Below are 14,633 nucleotides of genomic sequence, written 5' to 3'. Positions count from 1 at the left end.
TATGCAACATAATTAAAACAAAAGTATCGTTAAGTAGTCGAGCATAGATATATTGGTGTAAAACGTAATATTATATTGAATTAAAGGGTATTATTGAATTATTATTGAAGTTTTATTGAATTTAAGGGTATTATTGAATTATTATTATATTAAAGGGCATTTATTGAATTATTACGATTATGCGAAACGTATTAAATAAGTGGTGAAGTGATTTATGGACAAAGAAGGTACATTTCCCTTGGACGTAGCTTCTTCATTGTGTAACACTAGTGTAGAAGACGAATTAAACGAAACGAATAGACAAATTGAATTATTAAGCCCGATTAGAAGCCCAGACCAGTTGAAAACCCATTTAGAAGCCCAGTTAAAAGAAAACCCAAGAAGAAACCCAAGCCCAGCACTTAAACCCATTACGCGTAGTACAGTTACAGAGAGTTTTGAATTTCAATCATTAGATTATACAACTAAAATACGTGCAAAGAAAATGGTGGTATTAAGTTTGGAAGACGCTTTTAAATTAATATCACTATGTACAGGAATAGACGATATTTATCAATTTATAAATGCATGCGACATGGCAGTAAGCTTAGAAGAGGAGGCAAATGCACCAGCGTATTATGCCGGTATTAAAATGTGGTTATTATCTTTTATCAGTGAGTGGTATCGTCTTAAGTAATATGCCATTATAATGGCAGTTGGGCCTTGGACGTTTACAACATTTTGTGATAACCGATAATATTATTATTCATGTGCACTTGCATTTTGCCACTGTAATTCGTTATCATTTATCGTTATTCTCCGAATCTCGACCGGTACTCGAACGAGTAACTCGTTGTTACGTTACGAATTCTGTTTCTGTTGCTTAGTGAAGAATATCAACTATATTAGTAAGTATTCTTTTAATTAAACCACATAGGTAGATAGTTTTAATCAGTTGATTCAATTTAATTTATGTTATAAACTCTAGTTTGTAATGTTAAAAAAGCAGCAGCAGCTGCCCTACGGAGACATCATCGAATTGCTAGGTGATGGGAGAGATTCAGAACTATCATCATTGTCAGGCGATGACGATGATTTTGTTGATGACAATGAATACCCTCGTTCAGAAATCGAAAAGTCTAGCAAAGAACAAATGTTTGAAAATGTACTTGATGATTTTGAACTGTTTGATTTCGAAGATGATGAAGATTTCAACGTTTTTGGCATAAATAATGGTATGTAAAATATTATTTTATATTATTTATTTTTTTGTTTCTAATTATTTAAATTTTCTTTATGAAACAATTACACTGTATATTTTAGAAACAGTTGAAGATGAATATGAAGTATTTAATCTACCACTACATCAACTTGAACAGCAATCAGATAATAATGTTAATGGTATGTAAAATATTATTTTATATTATTTATTTTTTTGTTTCTAGTAATTTTAATTTTTCTTATGAAACAATAAATTACACTAAATATTTTAGAAACAGTTGAAGATGAACATGAACCACTGCAACAAGTTGAACAGCAATCAGATAACAATGCTTATGGTATATAAAATATTATTTTGAATTATTTTTATTTGGTTTCTTTTTAAATTTTAATTGTTTTAATAGCTTGGCCAAGTACACCTGCAATACCACCACATCATATAGCAATAAGACCTGTAGTTGAACACGGACTACACCTCAATAACCTACCATATTACACAAAAAATGAAATTAAATGGTCAAATAGACCATTTGTCAGTAGTTTCTTAAAGATTTCGCCACCAGCTCCAGAATTATCAACTACTTATAGGACTCTATCACCAATAGAATATTTCAGTAAATACTTTCCTGAGGAAGAGTTTGAAAATATGGCCAAGTACACAAATATTTATGCAAAACAAAATAATTTCATAAATTATGTAGATACTACACCTTCAGAAATGAAGGTGTTTGTGGGTATACATTTGAAAATTGGTTGTCAAAAACCTAGTAGAATAAGATTATGTTGGACTAATGACGACAGAGTAAATATAATTGCTGATAATATGTCTCGAAATCGTTTTTTTCAGTTGAGGTCTTGTTTTCATGTAATGAATAATGATGACATTTCTGAAAACAATGTTGATAAATTTATAAAAGTTAGACCACTTTATAATTCTTTTTTAAAACGTTGTAAAAAATTGCCAGTAGAAACTAATCTAGCTGTAGATGAGCAAATGGTCAAATTTAAAGGGAAATTAGGTGTCAAACAATATATGAAAGGCAAACCCTGCCCTTGGGGTATTAAACATTTTTTACTCTGCTCTGCTAATGGTATGTTTTACAATATGATTTTATACCAGGGCAGTTCAACTGAAATAAATCATGAAATACAAAAAAAATATGGCCTCGGGGGTTCCATAGTTTTACAATTAGTTGAACACATAGATAAAAATGAACATTATTTATATTTTGATAATTATTTTAGTTCTTACAATCTATTTACATCACTTGATTGTTTGGGAATTAAAGCAGCTGGGACAATTAGACTTAATCGTTTTGCTAATCCTCCAGTTGTGAGCGATAAAGAGCTAAATACATTAGGAAGAGGAGCCTCATATGAAGTTACCTCAACAGATGGAAAAGTTGGTCTGATTAAATGGTTGGATAACAAATCTGTTACTCTCGCTTCTAACTTTGTGACTTCAGGCAGCCCAGATATTATTAAGCGATATGATAAAAAAAATAAATCTTATGTTGAAGTATGTCGCCCTGAAATTGTAAAATTGTATAATGATTCAATGGGTGGGGTGGATTTTCATGATCAACTCATTAGCTACTACAGAGTATTTATAAAATCTAGAAAATTGAATTTTTTGTTTGCTCTTTCATTCCTTTGATATGGCCACTTGTAATTCATGGTTAGAATATAGAAATGATGCTGAAGCAATAAATTTACCAAAAAAAAAAGTAATGGACTTATTAGGCTTTAAGCAAAATTTAGCTTCAACATTAATTTTTATAGGGAGTTCTGTAGTAACACCTTCCAGAAAACGAGGGTGCCCGTCGTCATCTAACAAAATTATAGTTCAACCTAAACCTCGCACAAAAAATCGTTTAATTGATAGATAACCTACTGATGTGATAAGAAAAGATAACATTGGCCATTATGTATACATAGATAACTTGAGAGATGCCACATTCTGTAAATTAGAGGGGTGTAAAAAAAGAACCCATATGGCATGCAAAAAATGCAATGTCCATTTATGTATTACTAAGACAAGGAATTGTTTTTTTGATTATCATAATTAAATATTTAAATCTTATTATAATTATGTACCTAAGTTTATATATATAAGTATTAACAATGTAACAGATGATCTTTTATTTTATATTTATTTACCTAATGTTATTACTACTTAGAAGGATGTTTTTTATTTGTTTTATCCTTTTATGTAACTGCAAAGACTGCCACAGTATAACCATTATGATAATGATTATAAACTTTATTTTTTATTGTCTTATTTAATTTTATATTAATTGTTCTAATTTTTAATTTTTAAAAATTGTTATTTATATTTTGTTTTTACGAATAAAGATTATTCATATGATGTAGTGTGTTATACGTTAAAGCCCAATTGCCATTAAAATGGTAACGTAAGTAATTATATTTAACGCCCAAATGCTATTATAATGACAAGTCACCAAAACTGAAGTTTGGGTAGTCAAAAAATTTCAAAATTCGAAATTTCTCTTAATTTAAGTATGTTTTATGTAAAGAACACATGAATTATTTTTTTTTATCATCAAATCATAATTCGGGCCTGAAAGGGTTAAAACAGTTTCATGACTCAAAACTCGGAGGTCATTTAGGCGTTAACAAAACTATTAAACGAATTCAAAAAAAATTTATATGGAGAAATATGAAGGGGGACTTTAAGAAATATATAAAAAATTGTACATCGTGGTGTCAGGTAAATAAGGTATCAAATCGGCATATCAAACAACCAATGGCTATTACGTCTACAAGTTCAAAACCATTCGAAAAGATATTTATGGATATAGTAGCCTTTAACGACAACATTATCTAATAATATTTATATTTTAACTATGGAAGATGATCTAACGCGTTACACTTTGGGGGTTCCAATTCCTGACCAAAAGGCGAACATGGTTGCGGAAGCCTTTGTTATACACTTCGTTTGTGTACATGGTATACCGGGAACGATATTAACTGATCAGGGCACCAATTTCCTTAGTAAAACGTTTGCTGAAGTTTGCAAGTTATTAAAGATAGAAAAAGTTAACACTAGTCCTTTTAGGCCACAGGGTAATCCTGTTGAACGTGCTCATAGGACCTTAGCTGAGTACTTACGACATTATGTAGACAAGAATTTAAATAATTGGGATTATTTACTACCCTTTGCATTTTTTGTATATAATTCAACAGTACATTCATCTACTAACTTCCAGCCATACGCACTAGTTTACGGACGCACATTGGAGGTACCGATTAAATTAAAAACTGAACCAGAACCACGATACAATTACGATGATTATTTATTCGATCTAAAGGAAAACATGCAAGTGTCACATAAGATAGCTAGAGAACAATTAGTTAAAAACAAAATAAAAAGTAAAGAAAGATAGGATAGGAACGAAAACCCACAAGAAATACATGTTAAGGATTTAGTACTCCTAAAGGATAATAATCATAGAACAAAACTCGATCCATTATGGTTAGGGCCATACGAAGTCATAGCAATAGTGGGGAATGAAAATGTAGTTATACAGCGTGGGCGGAGTAGCATCACTGTTCACAGAAACAATGTTAAGAAATATTATAATGATGCACAAGCCGATTAAAAAAAAAAAATATATATAGTAATATTCAATTAACGTGTAAATTATTAATCTAATTTTAAGAATAAAACTAAATAGAAAGCGTAATACAAACAATGTAGAATTAAACATTTTTCTAAATATTCTTTAAGCAGGAAAAAAATAAAAATAAAAAATTATGGATACATTTTAATTTTAGGGACAGACAAAGGGAAACACCGAGATGTTTTATAGGTCATATCAATACTGCAAATAATAACGTTGAAGAACCTTTCACAACTCTCGAAATAACTAAAATAATAGAAATTATTACTAAAATCATGTACGATTTGTCACCAGATTCAGTGACGCCAGTAGACACATTATGTAAACGACTAAAAAATTATATGGAACTTTTATACGATCCAAGGGATATACTAGATTACGATAGGTGGTTTTAGGAAATATATATAATAATAAATAAGGTAGTTAGTTTAATATAAATATAATTTTATACTTTTAGATTGGTGATGATGATTGTTTGTCTAGTCAAATCTGACGAAATAAATACATCAGAACACTTTAAATATACGCCTTATGGTAATGGCAAGGGATTATATTACGAAAATTTAGGACCTACTAGGATTATAGGGGCTAAATATAAACTTATAACATATTTTTCATTAAAGGAGTACAATACAAAATATGATTTACTGGGGGAAAAAATGGAAAATATTACAAAAATATGTACCGATCAAAAACATATCGATTTATGCGGGAAATATCAGATAGTAATAACGGATTTATATAGCGAAATAAGTAAACAAAATGAACGCATGTATTTGTCATTAGGAAGTGGTATGGATCAATTCGATAATAAGCAACGGAAAAGAAGGGGGCTAGTAAATATAATAGGTAACGCTATGTACATATTATTTGGCGTATGCGATGATAAATGCACTAAGAAAACATGGGAAGCTATAAAGCAAACAGAAGAATCGGTGGCTAATATACTGCACATAATGAAGGCTCAAACAACAGTAGTAAAAACAATAGTAAAAAATATAGGAAATACGTTAGATCAAACAGAACAGTTATATAGAAACATTTCGACCAAGGAACAACAATTATACGTAAGAATGTTAAAAATACAAACTAGAACTGACGATGTTTTAGACTTATTTATGGCAGGAGAAGTACATAATTTATACACAATAATCACAAATCAATCTCAGACGTGAGGACAAATAGTAACAGCCGCTAGAGAAGGAATAATACACCCAAGTCTGATGACACCGCAAGAGTTAGCATCAACTTTAAAATCAATAGAACTAACAATTAAAAAACAATATAGCATTCCTATGGGGACAAAAGCTTCAGAATTAAATGAATTTCAAAAAATTACTAAAATGAGTATTTACTACGAAAACGATAATTTAGTATTTATTACAAAAATACCATTAGTTATTGATATTGAACTTACATTATACCACTTAATACCTATACCAATAATCCATGTTCAAAATAATACTGAAAGGTGGTATCTTCCAACAGTTACTTATAAAAATATTGCAATAACTAAAGATAGGAAACGATTTACCACATACACAGAAAAACAGTTGGACGACTGTGCAGAGACTACAATATATAGAATATGTAGAACACCACAACCTATTCAAGAAAACAGCGAACGCCAACCATGCGAATTACAATTATTCAAAGGTCCTGATACTACTTCTAATCAACAGAACTGTGCTATCGAAAAGTTTAATCTACAAAGAAACATATACCATAAATTACGAAACAAAACACCTGGTTACATGTGGGAAGTGAAGCACTGACCATAAGTTGTACAGATTTAGTCGAGCCATTTACGCTAGATACAAATAAAATTGGAGAAATAACTATCATGAACAATAATTGTCAAGTATTTACACAAGATGCAGTACTAACCGCCACAGAAGAGATTACCAACACAAATTATAAGGATTGCATACCTACAACTAACATAAAAAACATTTTAGAGAAGATACCTGAACACATACATAAATTTGAAGTAAATAAAGAATGGGGAGACAATCCAAATATACAATTAACGGATCTACACGGCGTATCCAAGTCCTTGGATGAAGTACAACAAATGATAGACCAAGAAGTTTTAAGAGAACAAAGCCAAAAACACCAGTTTATACACAGTAACCTACTATATGTAACAATAGTATTAGCAGCACTATCTCTCATGCTCATAATAGCAATATATATATTAATTAAATGCAAATATATTAGTGATGAACAAGTAATAGATATACCCAGAAGGATAGTTAAATATAGGCAATCAAACAGAAGTGACTACCTAAGGGGGTTTGCAGAGACACCATTTACTCCACCACCGTCACCTAGATAATAGTAGAAATAATATATATAAATAAAAAAAATAATAAATAAGAAGCTAATTAATTAATATTAATAATAATTATATAATAGTAATGCAATCAAATAATATAAATTATGTTTTAGAAAATAAACAAGAAAACGTCAAATTAAAATATACGTTAACCAATAAAATATAAATTATGACCATGGGCGGAAATGCACCAATACCTTTAGAATATTAATTTACATTACATGCAATCGATTTTATTAAAGAATTAAAGGAGGTATTATTAACAAGTGCACATATTCAATTAGTACGAAGAAACATAGTATATGTAAGCTGTTTTGAACATCATGTACTAGAAGCAAACAATATAATGCCCATACCACTATCGGAAGAGGAATTAAACTTAGTGATGATTCCTTTGACCATTTATCTTCATCCATTTTGTAACCGTACACGTCCGAATAGATCAATTTGTTTAACTATAGGTGCAATATTAAATCAATTAATTAATAGACGTATTATTAACGCCGATTTCTTTTTATAAAAAAAATAATAAACAAAATAAAATAAATAAAGACAAAAATAAATAAATAAATAAGAATAAATCAAAAAAAAAAAATAATATAAATAAATATTAATAAAATAAAATAAATAATAATATAAATTATAGATACGTACAAATAAGAAATAATAATACGTAAAAATAATATTTCATAAGTAATATTAATGGCAATTAGAATAGTTAGTAATAATAACGTAACTATCGTAATAAGTAATAGGTACAATTTTAACTATTTCAGAGTATAAGAAGATGAAACGAAATATAAATACACGTAACAATTTAGTATATAAAGATCTTAACAGGAACAAAAATGAACGAAAACATACCATTGTCGGCAGAGTTACCATTAACACTACAAGCAATAGACTTTTTCAGAGAATTGAAAAACTAATTACTAACCGGGCAGCACAACCAGTTTGTTCATAGGGATATGATTTGTGTAGGATGTTTTAAGCGACATGTTCTAGAGGCTAATAGGAGAATGACTATGCCGTTTACACAACGTGTTCTAAGTCAAGCTATGGTACCGGTAACTGCATTTATACACGCAGTTATTGATAACCCTAGGGCAGATAGTTCAATCTGTATAGAAGTAGGCATGATTTTAGAACAACTAATCGCACGTCGTATATTATCAACGGACCAACTATTCGAAGAATAAACACAATAACAACAACACAGGAAAATTAAATTTAGTAGTAATATGTAATTAAAATAATAATAATATGTATAAAATTAATATTTTATATATTCTAGCTCTCAAATCCGTTTTTTCATTATGGATTTCGAATTCACTATGATCAATAAGACCGAAATATTATTGGTATCCGGCGCCATCTCCGACAGTTTAGAAAAATATAAACCGATGAAACTGGAGGGGAATCCTCTTGTACTTACGCAAGACGATAAGTTAAGGAGGTTCCGGCGCCGTGACTTGGGAAAAGTTGTGCAAACAATCAAAAGGGTATTCCGGAATAAACCGAACTTGACCACACCATTGTTGGACCAATTATACAAAAGTATAAACCATCAGGGGGAGTCGACTTTGTCAACGGTATACCTACAGAAATATTTGCACATCGATAGCAGGGAGCCAATAATAGTTTTTTGGAATGGAACGACAGATCTAACAATTGTAAAAAGATTAAGGTTAAGGGGTATTCTAGCGTTTTTAAACATAACAGCATATTATTATATTGATAGGAATAATGATGAATTTAATTTAAAACTAACTAACATAGAAACAAGGGAAACTTTATATTCAGGGTACATAGGAAAACTTAATAAAAACGGCAGGATGTTAAACTTATTGGAAGCACATGGATTGGTGTGCAATACGGATCATCATATCACGCATTGTCACGATCCAATTGCTGATGTAATTTTAACCAAATGCGTTTTTGACTATGTAGTCGTGAAAATAAGGCCAATATATTTATATAGGTGGAAAATATAGGAAAAAATAACAAAAATATATATATATATATATATAGATTTTTTTAGGATAAATTCACGGTGAAGGTAATTACGTAGACTTAACACAATTATATTATTTTAGATTTATCAAAGAATTAAAAAAAATATTAAGCACCGAAGTACATATTTATAAACTTAAAATAATAAGATGGAACCAGTATGCTTTAACTGGCACATATTAAAAGCAAACAAAAGATTAAACAAACGTTATGATTTCAAAAAATTAAATAAGATAACCAGAAATATTAAACTCTTTATGAATGACCATTGTAACGGAGAATGTAAGGAATTACTTAAATTAATAGAAAAAACAAGAGATCCAAGCTATATACTCGAATATCCTAAGTAAATGAAATTATGTTGACATATATTTGTAACAGTTTATTATATTATTCACATAACTTATCAATTGGTGGAAGATTTATTATCACTAAAAAAATATTGTAATTAAAAGGGTAAATATAAACTTATATAATTGACTAACACTTTAACACTTCTAATATTATAATTTCAGGTATTCAAAATTTTATCTTATTATGTAAAAAAAAAATAAAAACAAAATGTAATTAAATAAATATTGTAAGTTACATTATAATTGTAAAATGTCATAAAACATGACGTTGATTTGGCAATACCTCGTATCTGACAATTTTTCGATTTTGACATTTTGGTATCATTCAATTCAGAATTCCAAGGAGAATAAAAACTATTTGAGGTTAAAATATAATATGGTTACTGATATTCTGGGAAAATACGTTAGAGTAATAACTTGTATCAGAAAATGATTTATAATTACTCGTATCTACACACGCCTATTGTTGTTTATTGATTGATTCATATTATTTTCCATTATTTTATTGTGATTTTGTTATTTAATTGTTGTACTCAATATCATATTATACTAGTAGGTGGTAAGTACAAAATTTGGTTAAATTTAATTGTCTTGATGTAACAAGAGTACTTTGGTAAAAACCCAAAATGTGGAAGAGGCGGACAAAAATGATGTTGAGCATTGCTAGAAATCCTAATCCAATTATTATTGAAGTGCCAAGAAATCCTAATAATGATTATGAGTTCAATGATAATTTAAACGAAGAATTTTTAATGTTATGTGACAGTGATGATGCATGTAACAACTCTTCAGAAATTACTGCAGTTAATGAAGGTAGGTAATGTAATACTAAATTAATTTAATATAATAGTGTAGTTGATGTTATAATATTGTGTATTATTTTAAATATTTAATTTAAACATGCCATTATTCACTATAGAAATTACATTTTTAAATAACAAGTCAGAAGTTAGTTCTGAATAAAATAATATATTATTTAAAACCACATTTTTTTTTTTTGGTACTAACTTTTAAATTCTAAGGTAGATTATTTTTTACTATAGAGATTTATTATTTAACTTTACATGCATTTCATTGTTAAAGTTGAATTGATGATTGATTGATTATTATTTTCAGTTTTGTATAATAGTGAAAATGTAAGCAATAGCAGTCTAAAGTCTTCACAATCTATAATAGGAGATCCTTCTATGCAACATACTCCAGTCAAAGGTAATTTTACTTTGAAATATAACAATAAAATATAACTTTAATTGAATTACATTTTTTTTAGATTCATGTGAAAGTATAAATATTGATGGCATTGAAATGATAGCTCAGTTTGGTGACGTTGAATATATAGACCGAGGAATAAATGAAGTAGTTATACAAAATGAAAATATAACTCACAATGAAGTTAGTGATCAACAAAGTGATTCTATGCAACATAGTTCTCTAGTCAAAGGTAATTTCACTTTGAAATGTTACAAAAAAACATTAGGTATAATATGACTTGAATTGAATATAATAGTTAAATAAAACAATTTTTAAATCTTTTTTAAGTTTCATGTGAAAGTATAAATATTGATGGCATTGAAATGATGGCTCAGTTTGGTGACGTTGAATATGTAAACACAGGAATAAATGAATTAGTTATACAAAATGAAAATATAACTCACACTGAAGTTAGTTATCAATAAAGTGATAGTAGAAACAAAAAGACTGGAGAAATGAAACGCATTACTGCCAAAAATCAAAGAATGTATGGTAAAAAATATATTGGATATCATAGACTAGGAAAAACAGTGTTTCAAGACATTGATAGAGAAAATAGGAAGGTCAAACCACGTTGTAACTCCAGTGTGTGTCAAAAATCTAAAAAATGTAATCTTTTTTCTGAAGAAGACAGATCTAACCTATTTGCATGTTTTTGGTCTACTACTTGGGAAGTAAAAAAATCATATATTATTAATTTAGTAGAAAAAGTTGATACTAAACGAAAAACTAAAGGTGAAGATACTGACAGCAGGAGATCTGTTTCGTTTAAGTATCATTTAAGAGATGTAAATGATAAAAAACTCCTTGTTTGCAAAAAGATGTTCTTAGCAACATTGGATCTTAGTGATTGGATGGTACACAACTGGTTGAAGTTGTCCGAAGAATTATCTCCTAAAAATATTAAAACATTTAAAACTAATAATCAAAATAAAAAAGATTCTGAAAATTAAGTACCAAGACTCAAAACATCATTTACAGTTAGGTACAATCATTTTACTACCTGGTTCTCCAGACTTCCAGCAATGGAAAGTCACTACTGCAGAAAAGAAAGTAAGAGGCTTTATTTAGAGGGACCATTTGATTCGAAACAACAACTATATAATTTATATTTACAAGAAACCAAAGAGTTTCAAATTGAACCTGTAAGTAGGAGTTGTTTTTCTAAATATTTAAAATCAAAGAATTTTTCATTATACAGACCTAGAAAAGACCAATGTGATATATTCTGTTCTTTTAAAACACATCAAGTGTCTGAAGAAGTGTATCATAAACACATATTGAATAAAAACATGGCAAGAGTACAATTAGATATTGATACAGAAAAAGCTAGAAATCTAGAAAAAATTGTTTTTACCATGGATGTACAAGCCGTAAAGTTATGTCCGGCCATGAACGCAAGTGCTCTTTACTATTCAATGAAGCTAAAAGTGCATAACTTCACACTATACAATGTAGGTAATGAACATGACTGTCACAATTACTGGTGGAATGAGTGTGAAGGAGAACTTGAAGCTTCAGTATTTGTTAGTATAATCATTCATAATCTCAAAACTTATTGTATTGACGAGGATAACAACGGTAATAAAAAAGATATAATTCTTTACTCTGATGGCTGTGGATATCAAAACAGGAATTCTGTCTTGTCAAATGCACTTTTAAACTTTGCTGTTCTCAATAATGTAGTTAAAGAACAAAAATTTTTGGATAAAGGTCACACGCAGATGAGTTGTGATAGTGTCCACAGTTGTATTGAACGGAAATTAAAAAATACAGAAATACATTTACCATCAGACTTCATTTGAGTTACTAAAGAAGCTAGAGTTAACCCTTCTCCATATAAAGCTACTCTTTTAGACCATAAATTTTTTAATGATTATAAAAAAAACCAAACGTATTCTTCTATCAGACCAGGTAAAGGTAAGGGAGATCCAGAAGTCAGAGACCTGAGATGTTTAAAGTATGATCCTGCTACTAAAATGATTTATTTTAAAACTGTATTCACCGATTCCTATGAAATGTTACCTTTACCTAGAAATAAATATTTTAAGTTAACTGAGGATTATGAAAAACTATACAGTAGCCAATTGCCATTAACATTATCTAAATGGACTGATTTACAGAAACTAAAACATGTATTACCAATTGACACACATTCATTTTATGATACGTTACCTCATGCAGCTTCATATAAGCAGAGGAAAGTTCAAGAAATTTGAAAATGTCTAGCTTCTTTTAAGTATTAATATTTTTAGTTTATTCAGTTTATTTTGTTCTTTACACATTGAATAAAGTTGTTAAATTTTATTGTTTTAGTATAGTGTTTGATAATTTCAAGTCTTATAAAGAAAAAAGTTAACTTTTTTGAGTTTTAAGTTTTTTTATGAAATGTATTAAAAAGAAAAGACTCTTAATGTAAAAGTAAGCGGTGAAATTCCTAATAATGATTTAATATTTTTAGTTTTAAAGTATATTTTGTTTCTAATAAAGTGAGTGGTGTAAGCACAAAATAATTTATTTGTTGTTTTAATATCAACAGAATTTTGATATTTGTATTTTTTTAATTTTGTTGTTATACTGTATTGTTTGACTAAAAAAACTGTCTAAATGTTAAAGAAAACTGTGCAATTTCTAATAATCATATTAGAATCAATAAAAAAGTGAATTTCAAAATTAAAGAATTAATTGATTCATTTTTTTTTTTTTATATTTTTTCTAATTAATTCATAGTTTGTATAAATAAAAGAATTTAAAATTAGTCAGATAAAATATAAATTGTAAAATACAAAAAAAAAATAATTACATAATAATATCAATTTATACCACGTAAGTACATTTATAACTTTTGAAATAACTTGTATCGTCATAATGCAATACCTTGTAAAACTTTTTTTGTTGGAATAACACGTATCTGCACTAAAAAAATTAAAACTAATGAAATTAATTGAAATAATTAAAAATTAGTGATTGAATTATATTTTTTTAGTAACTATTAAAGATTTGAGGTTTTTCCTATTTTACAAACAAAATAAAATGGTTTTATGTGCCTCCTGAACAATTACTGAAATGTCAGATACAAGGTATTGCCAAATCAGCGAAAAAACCTAACCTATTATAACAAAATTGTGAATGTAAAACATATATATATCAATTATTGTAACTTGTTATAAACAAGATTGTAATGGAATGTAAATATTACAACAAATTGTAAATGTAAATGTATACCAAATTGTAAAATCAACTACTGTTGACTATTGAACTTAAATATTATTGTTAAAGATTCTTAACCTTACAGGCTAATAATCTTTTTTTTGGCAGGGAGGTGTAAAGGAATAGCTTTACGTTCTAATATAATATATATGTAGGTAATCAATTCACGTATTAGTGTATAAGTACTATTCTACTCGGAGAGGCAGTTCTCCTTGAGTTGTTATGATCTCCTAGACGTAACCTCATAGTTAGAAATCACATTCTATTTTGGCAATCTAATCAAGGGGAGCGACAACAACAAGTTACGAGGCGGTGGTTGCGAGAATAACAACTTATCGAACCAGCTACATCCACCTCAAGGACAACCTGTCCACGCGCAGGATCCATCAAAGGAACCGACATCATATATAGGAGGCCTGGGAACACAGTAAAGACAGATGTACCTGGACCAGCAGCGCAGAAGCAACTTCACGCCAATAGCCACATACAGGACGACCACTACTACTATTACCACGACGATACTATACAATATTTCATTTTGTTATAATAAAAACATCACATTTATATATCTAATTTGACTACTATTATTTCAAATCATCTACATAGTGAATCTCTGAAGGGGCA

The 14,633-nt window shown here is 28.8% G+C and overlaps 2 protein-coding genes across 2 annotated transcripts; both read left to right on the top strand.

The window, feature by feature from the left end:
• The first annotated feature begins 214 nt into the window (after nucleotides 1–214).
• LOC132945592 (piggyBac transposable element-derived protein 3-like) lies at nucleotides 215–3,269 on the top strand. Its single transcript, XM_061015363.1, is given in 6 exon segments — nucleotides 215–580; nucleotides 968–1,214; nucleotides 1,303–1,380; nucleotides 1,473–1,538; nucleotides 1,605–2,830; nucleotides 2,832–3,269. Coding segments are annotated over 6 exon segments (2,421 nt in total).
• Nucleotides 3,270–8,516: 5,247 nt separating this feature from the next.
• On the top strand, nucleotides 8,517–9,239 carry LOC132945590 (uncharacterized). The gene is made up of 2 exons (XM_061015362.1): nucleotides 8,517–9,163; nucleotides 9,224–9,239. Exons 1-2 carry the CDS (start codon nucleotides 8,517–8,519, stop codon nucleotides 9,237–9,239), a joined length of 663 nt encoding a protein of 220 aa, XP_060871345.1.
• The last annotated feature ends 5,394 nt before the right edge of the window (nucleotides 9,240–14,633 follow it).

Source organism: Metopolophium dirhodum, chromosome 5 (assembly GCF_019925205.1).
Source record: "Metopolophium dirhodum isolate CAU chromosome 5, ASM1992520v1, whole genome shotgun sequence".
NCBI classification, from domain to species: Eukaryota; Metazoa; Arthropoda; class Insecta; order Hemiptera; family Aphididae; genus Metopolophium; species Metopolophium dirhodum.
This window is presented reverse-complemented; position numbering and strand designations above follow the sequence as displayed.

Excerpts from the sequence above, each read along its gene's own strand:
- LOC132945590 (XM_061015362.1), top strand. The coding sequence starts at position 8,517 with ATGATCAATAAGACCGAAATATTATTGGTATCCGGCGCCATCTCCGAC.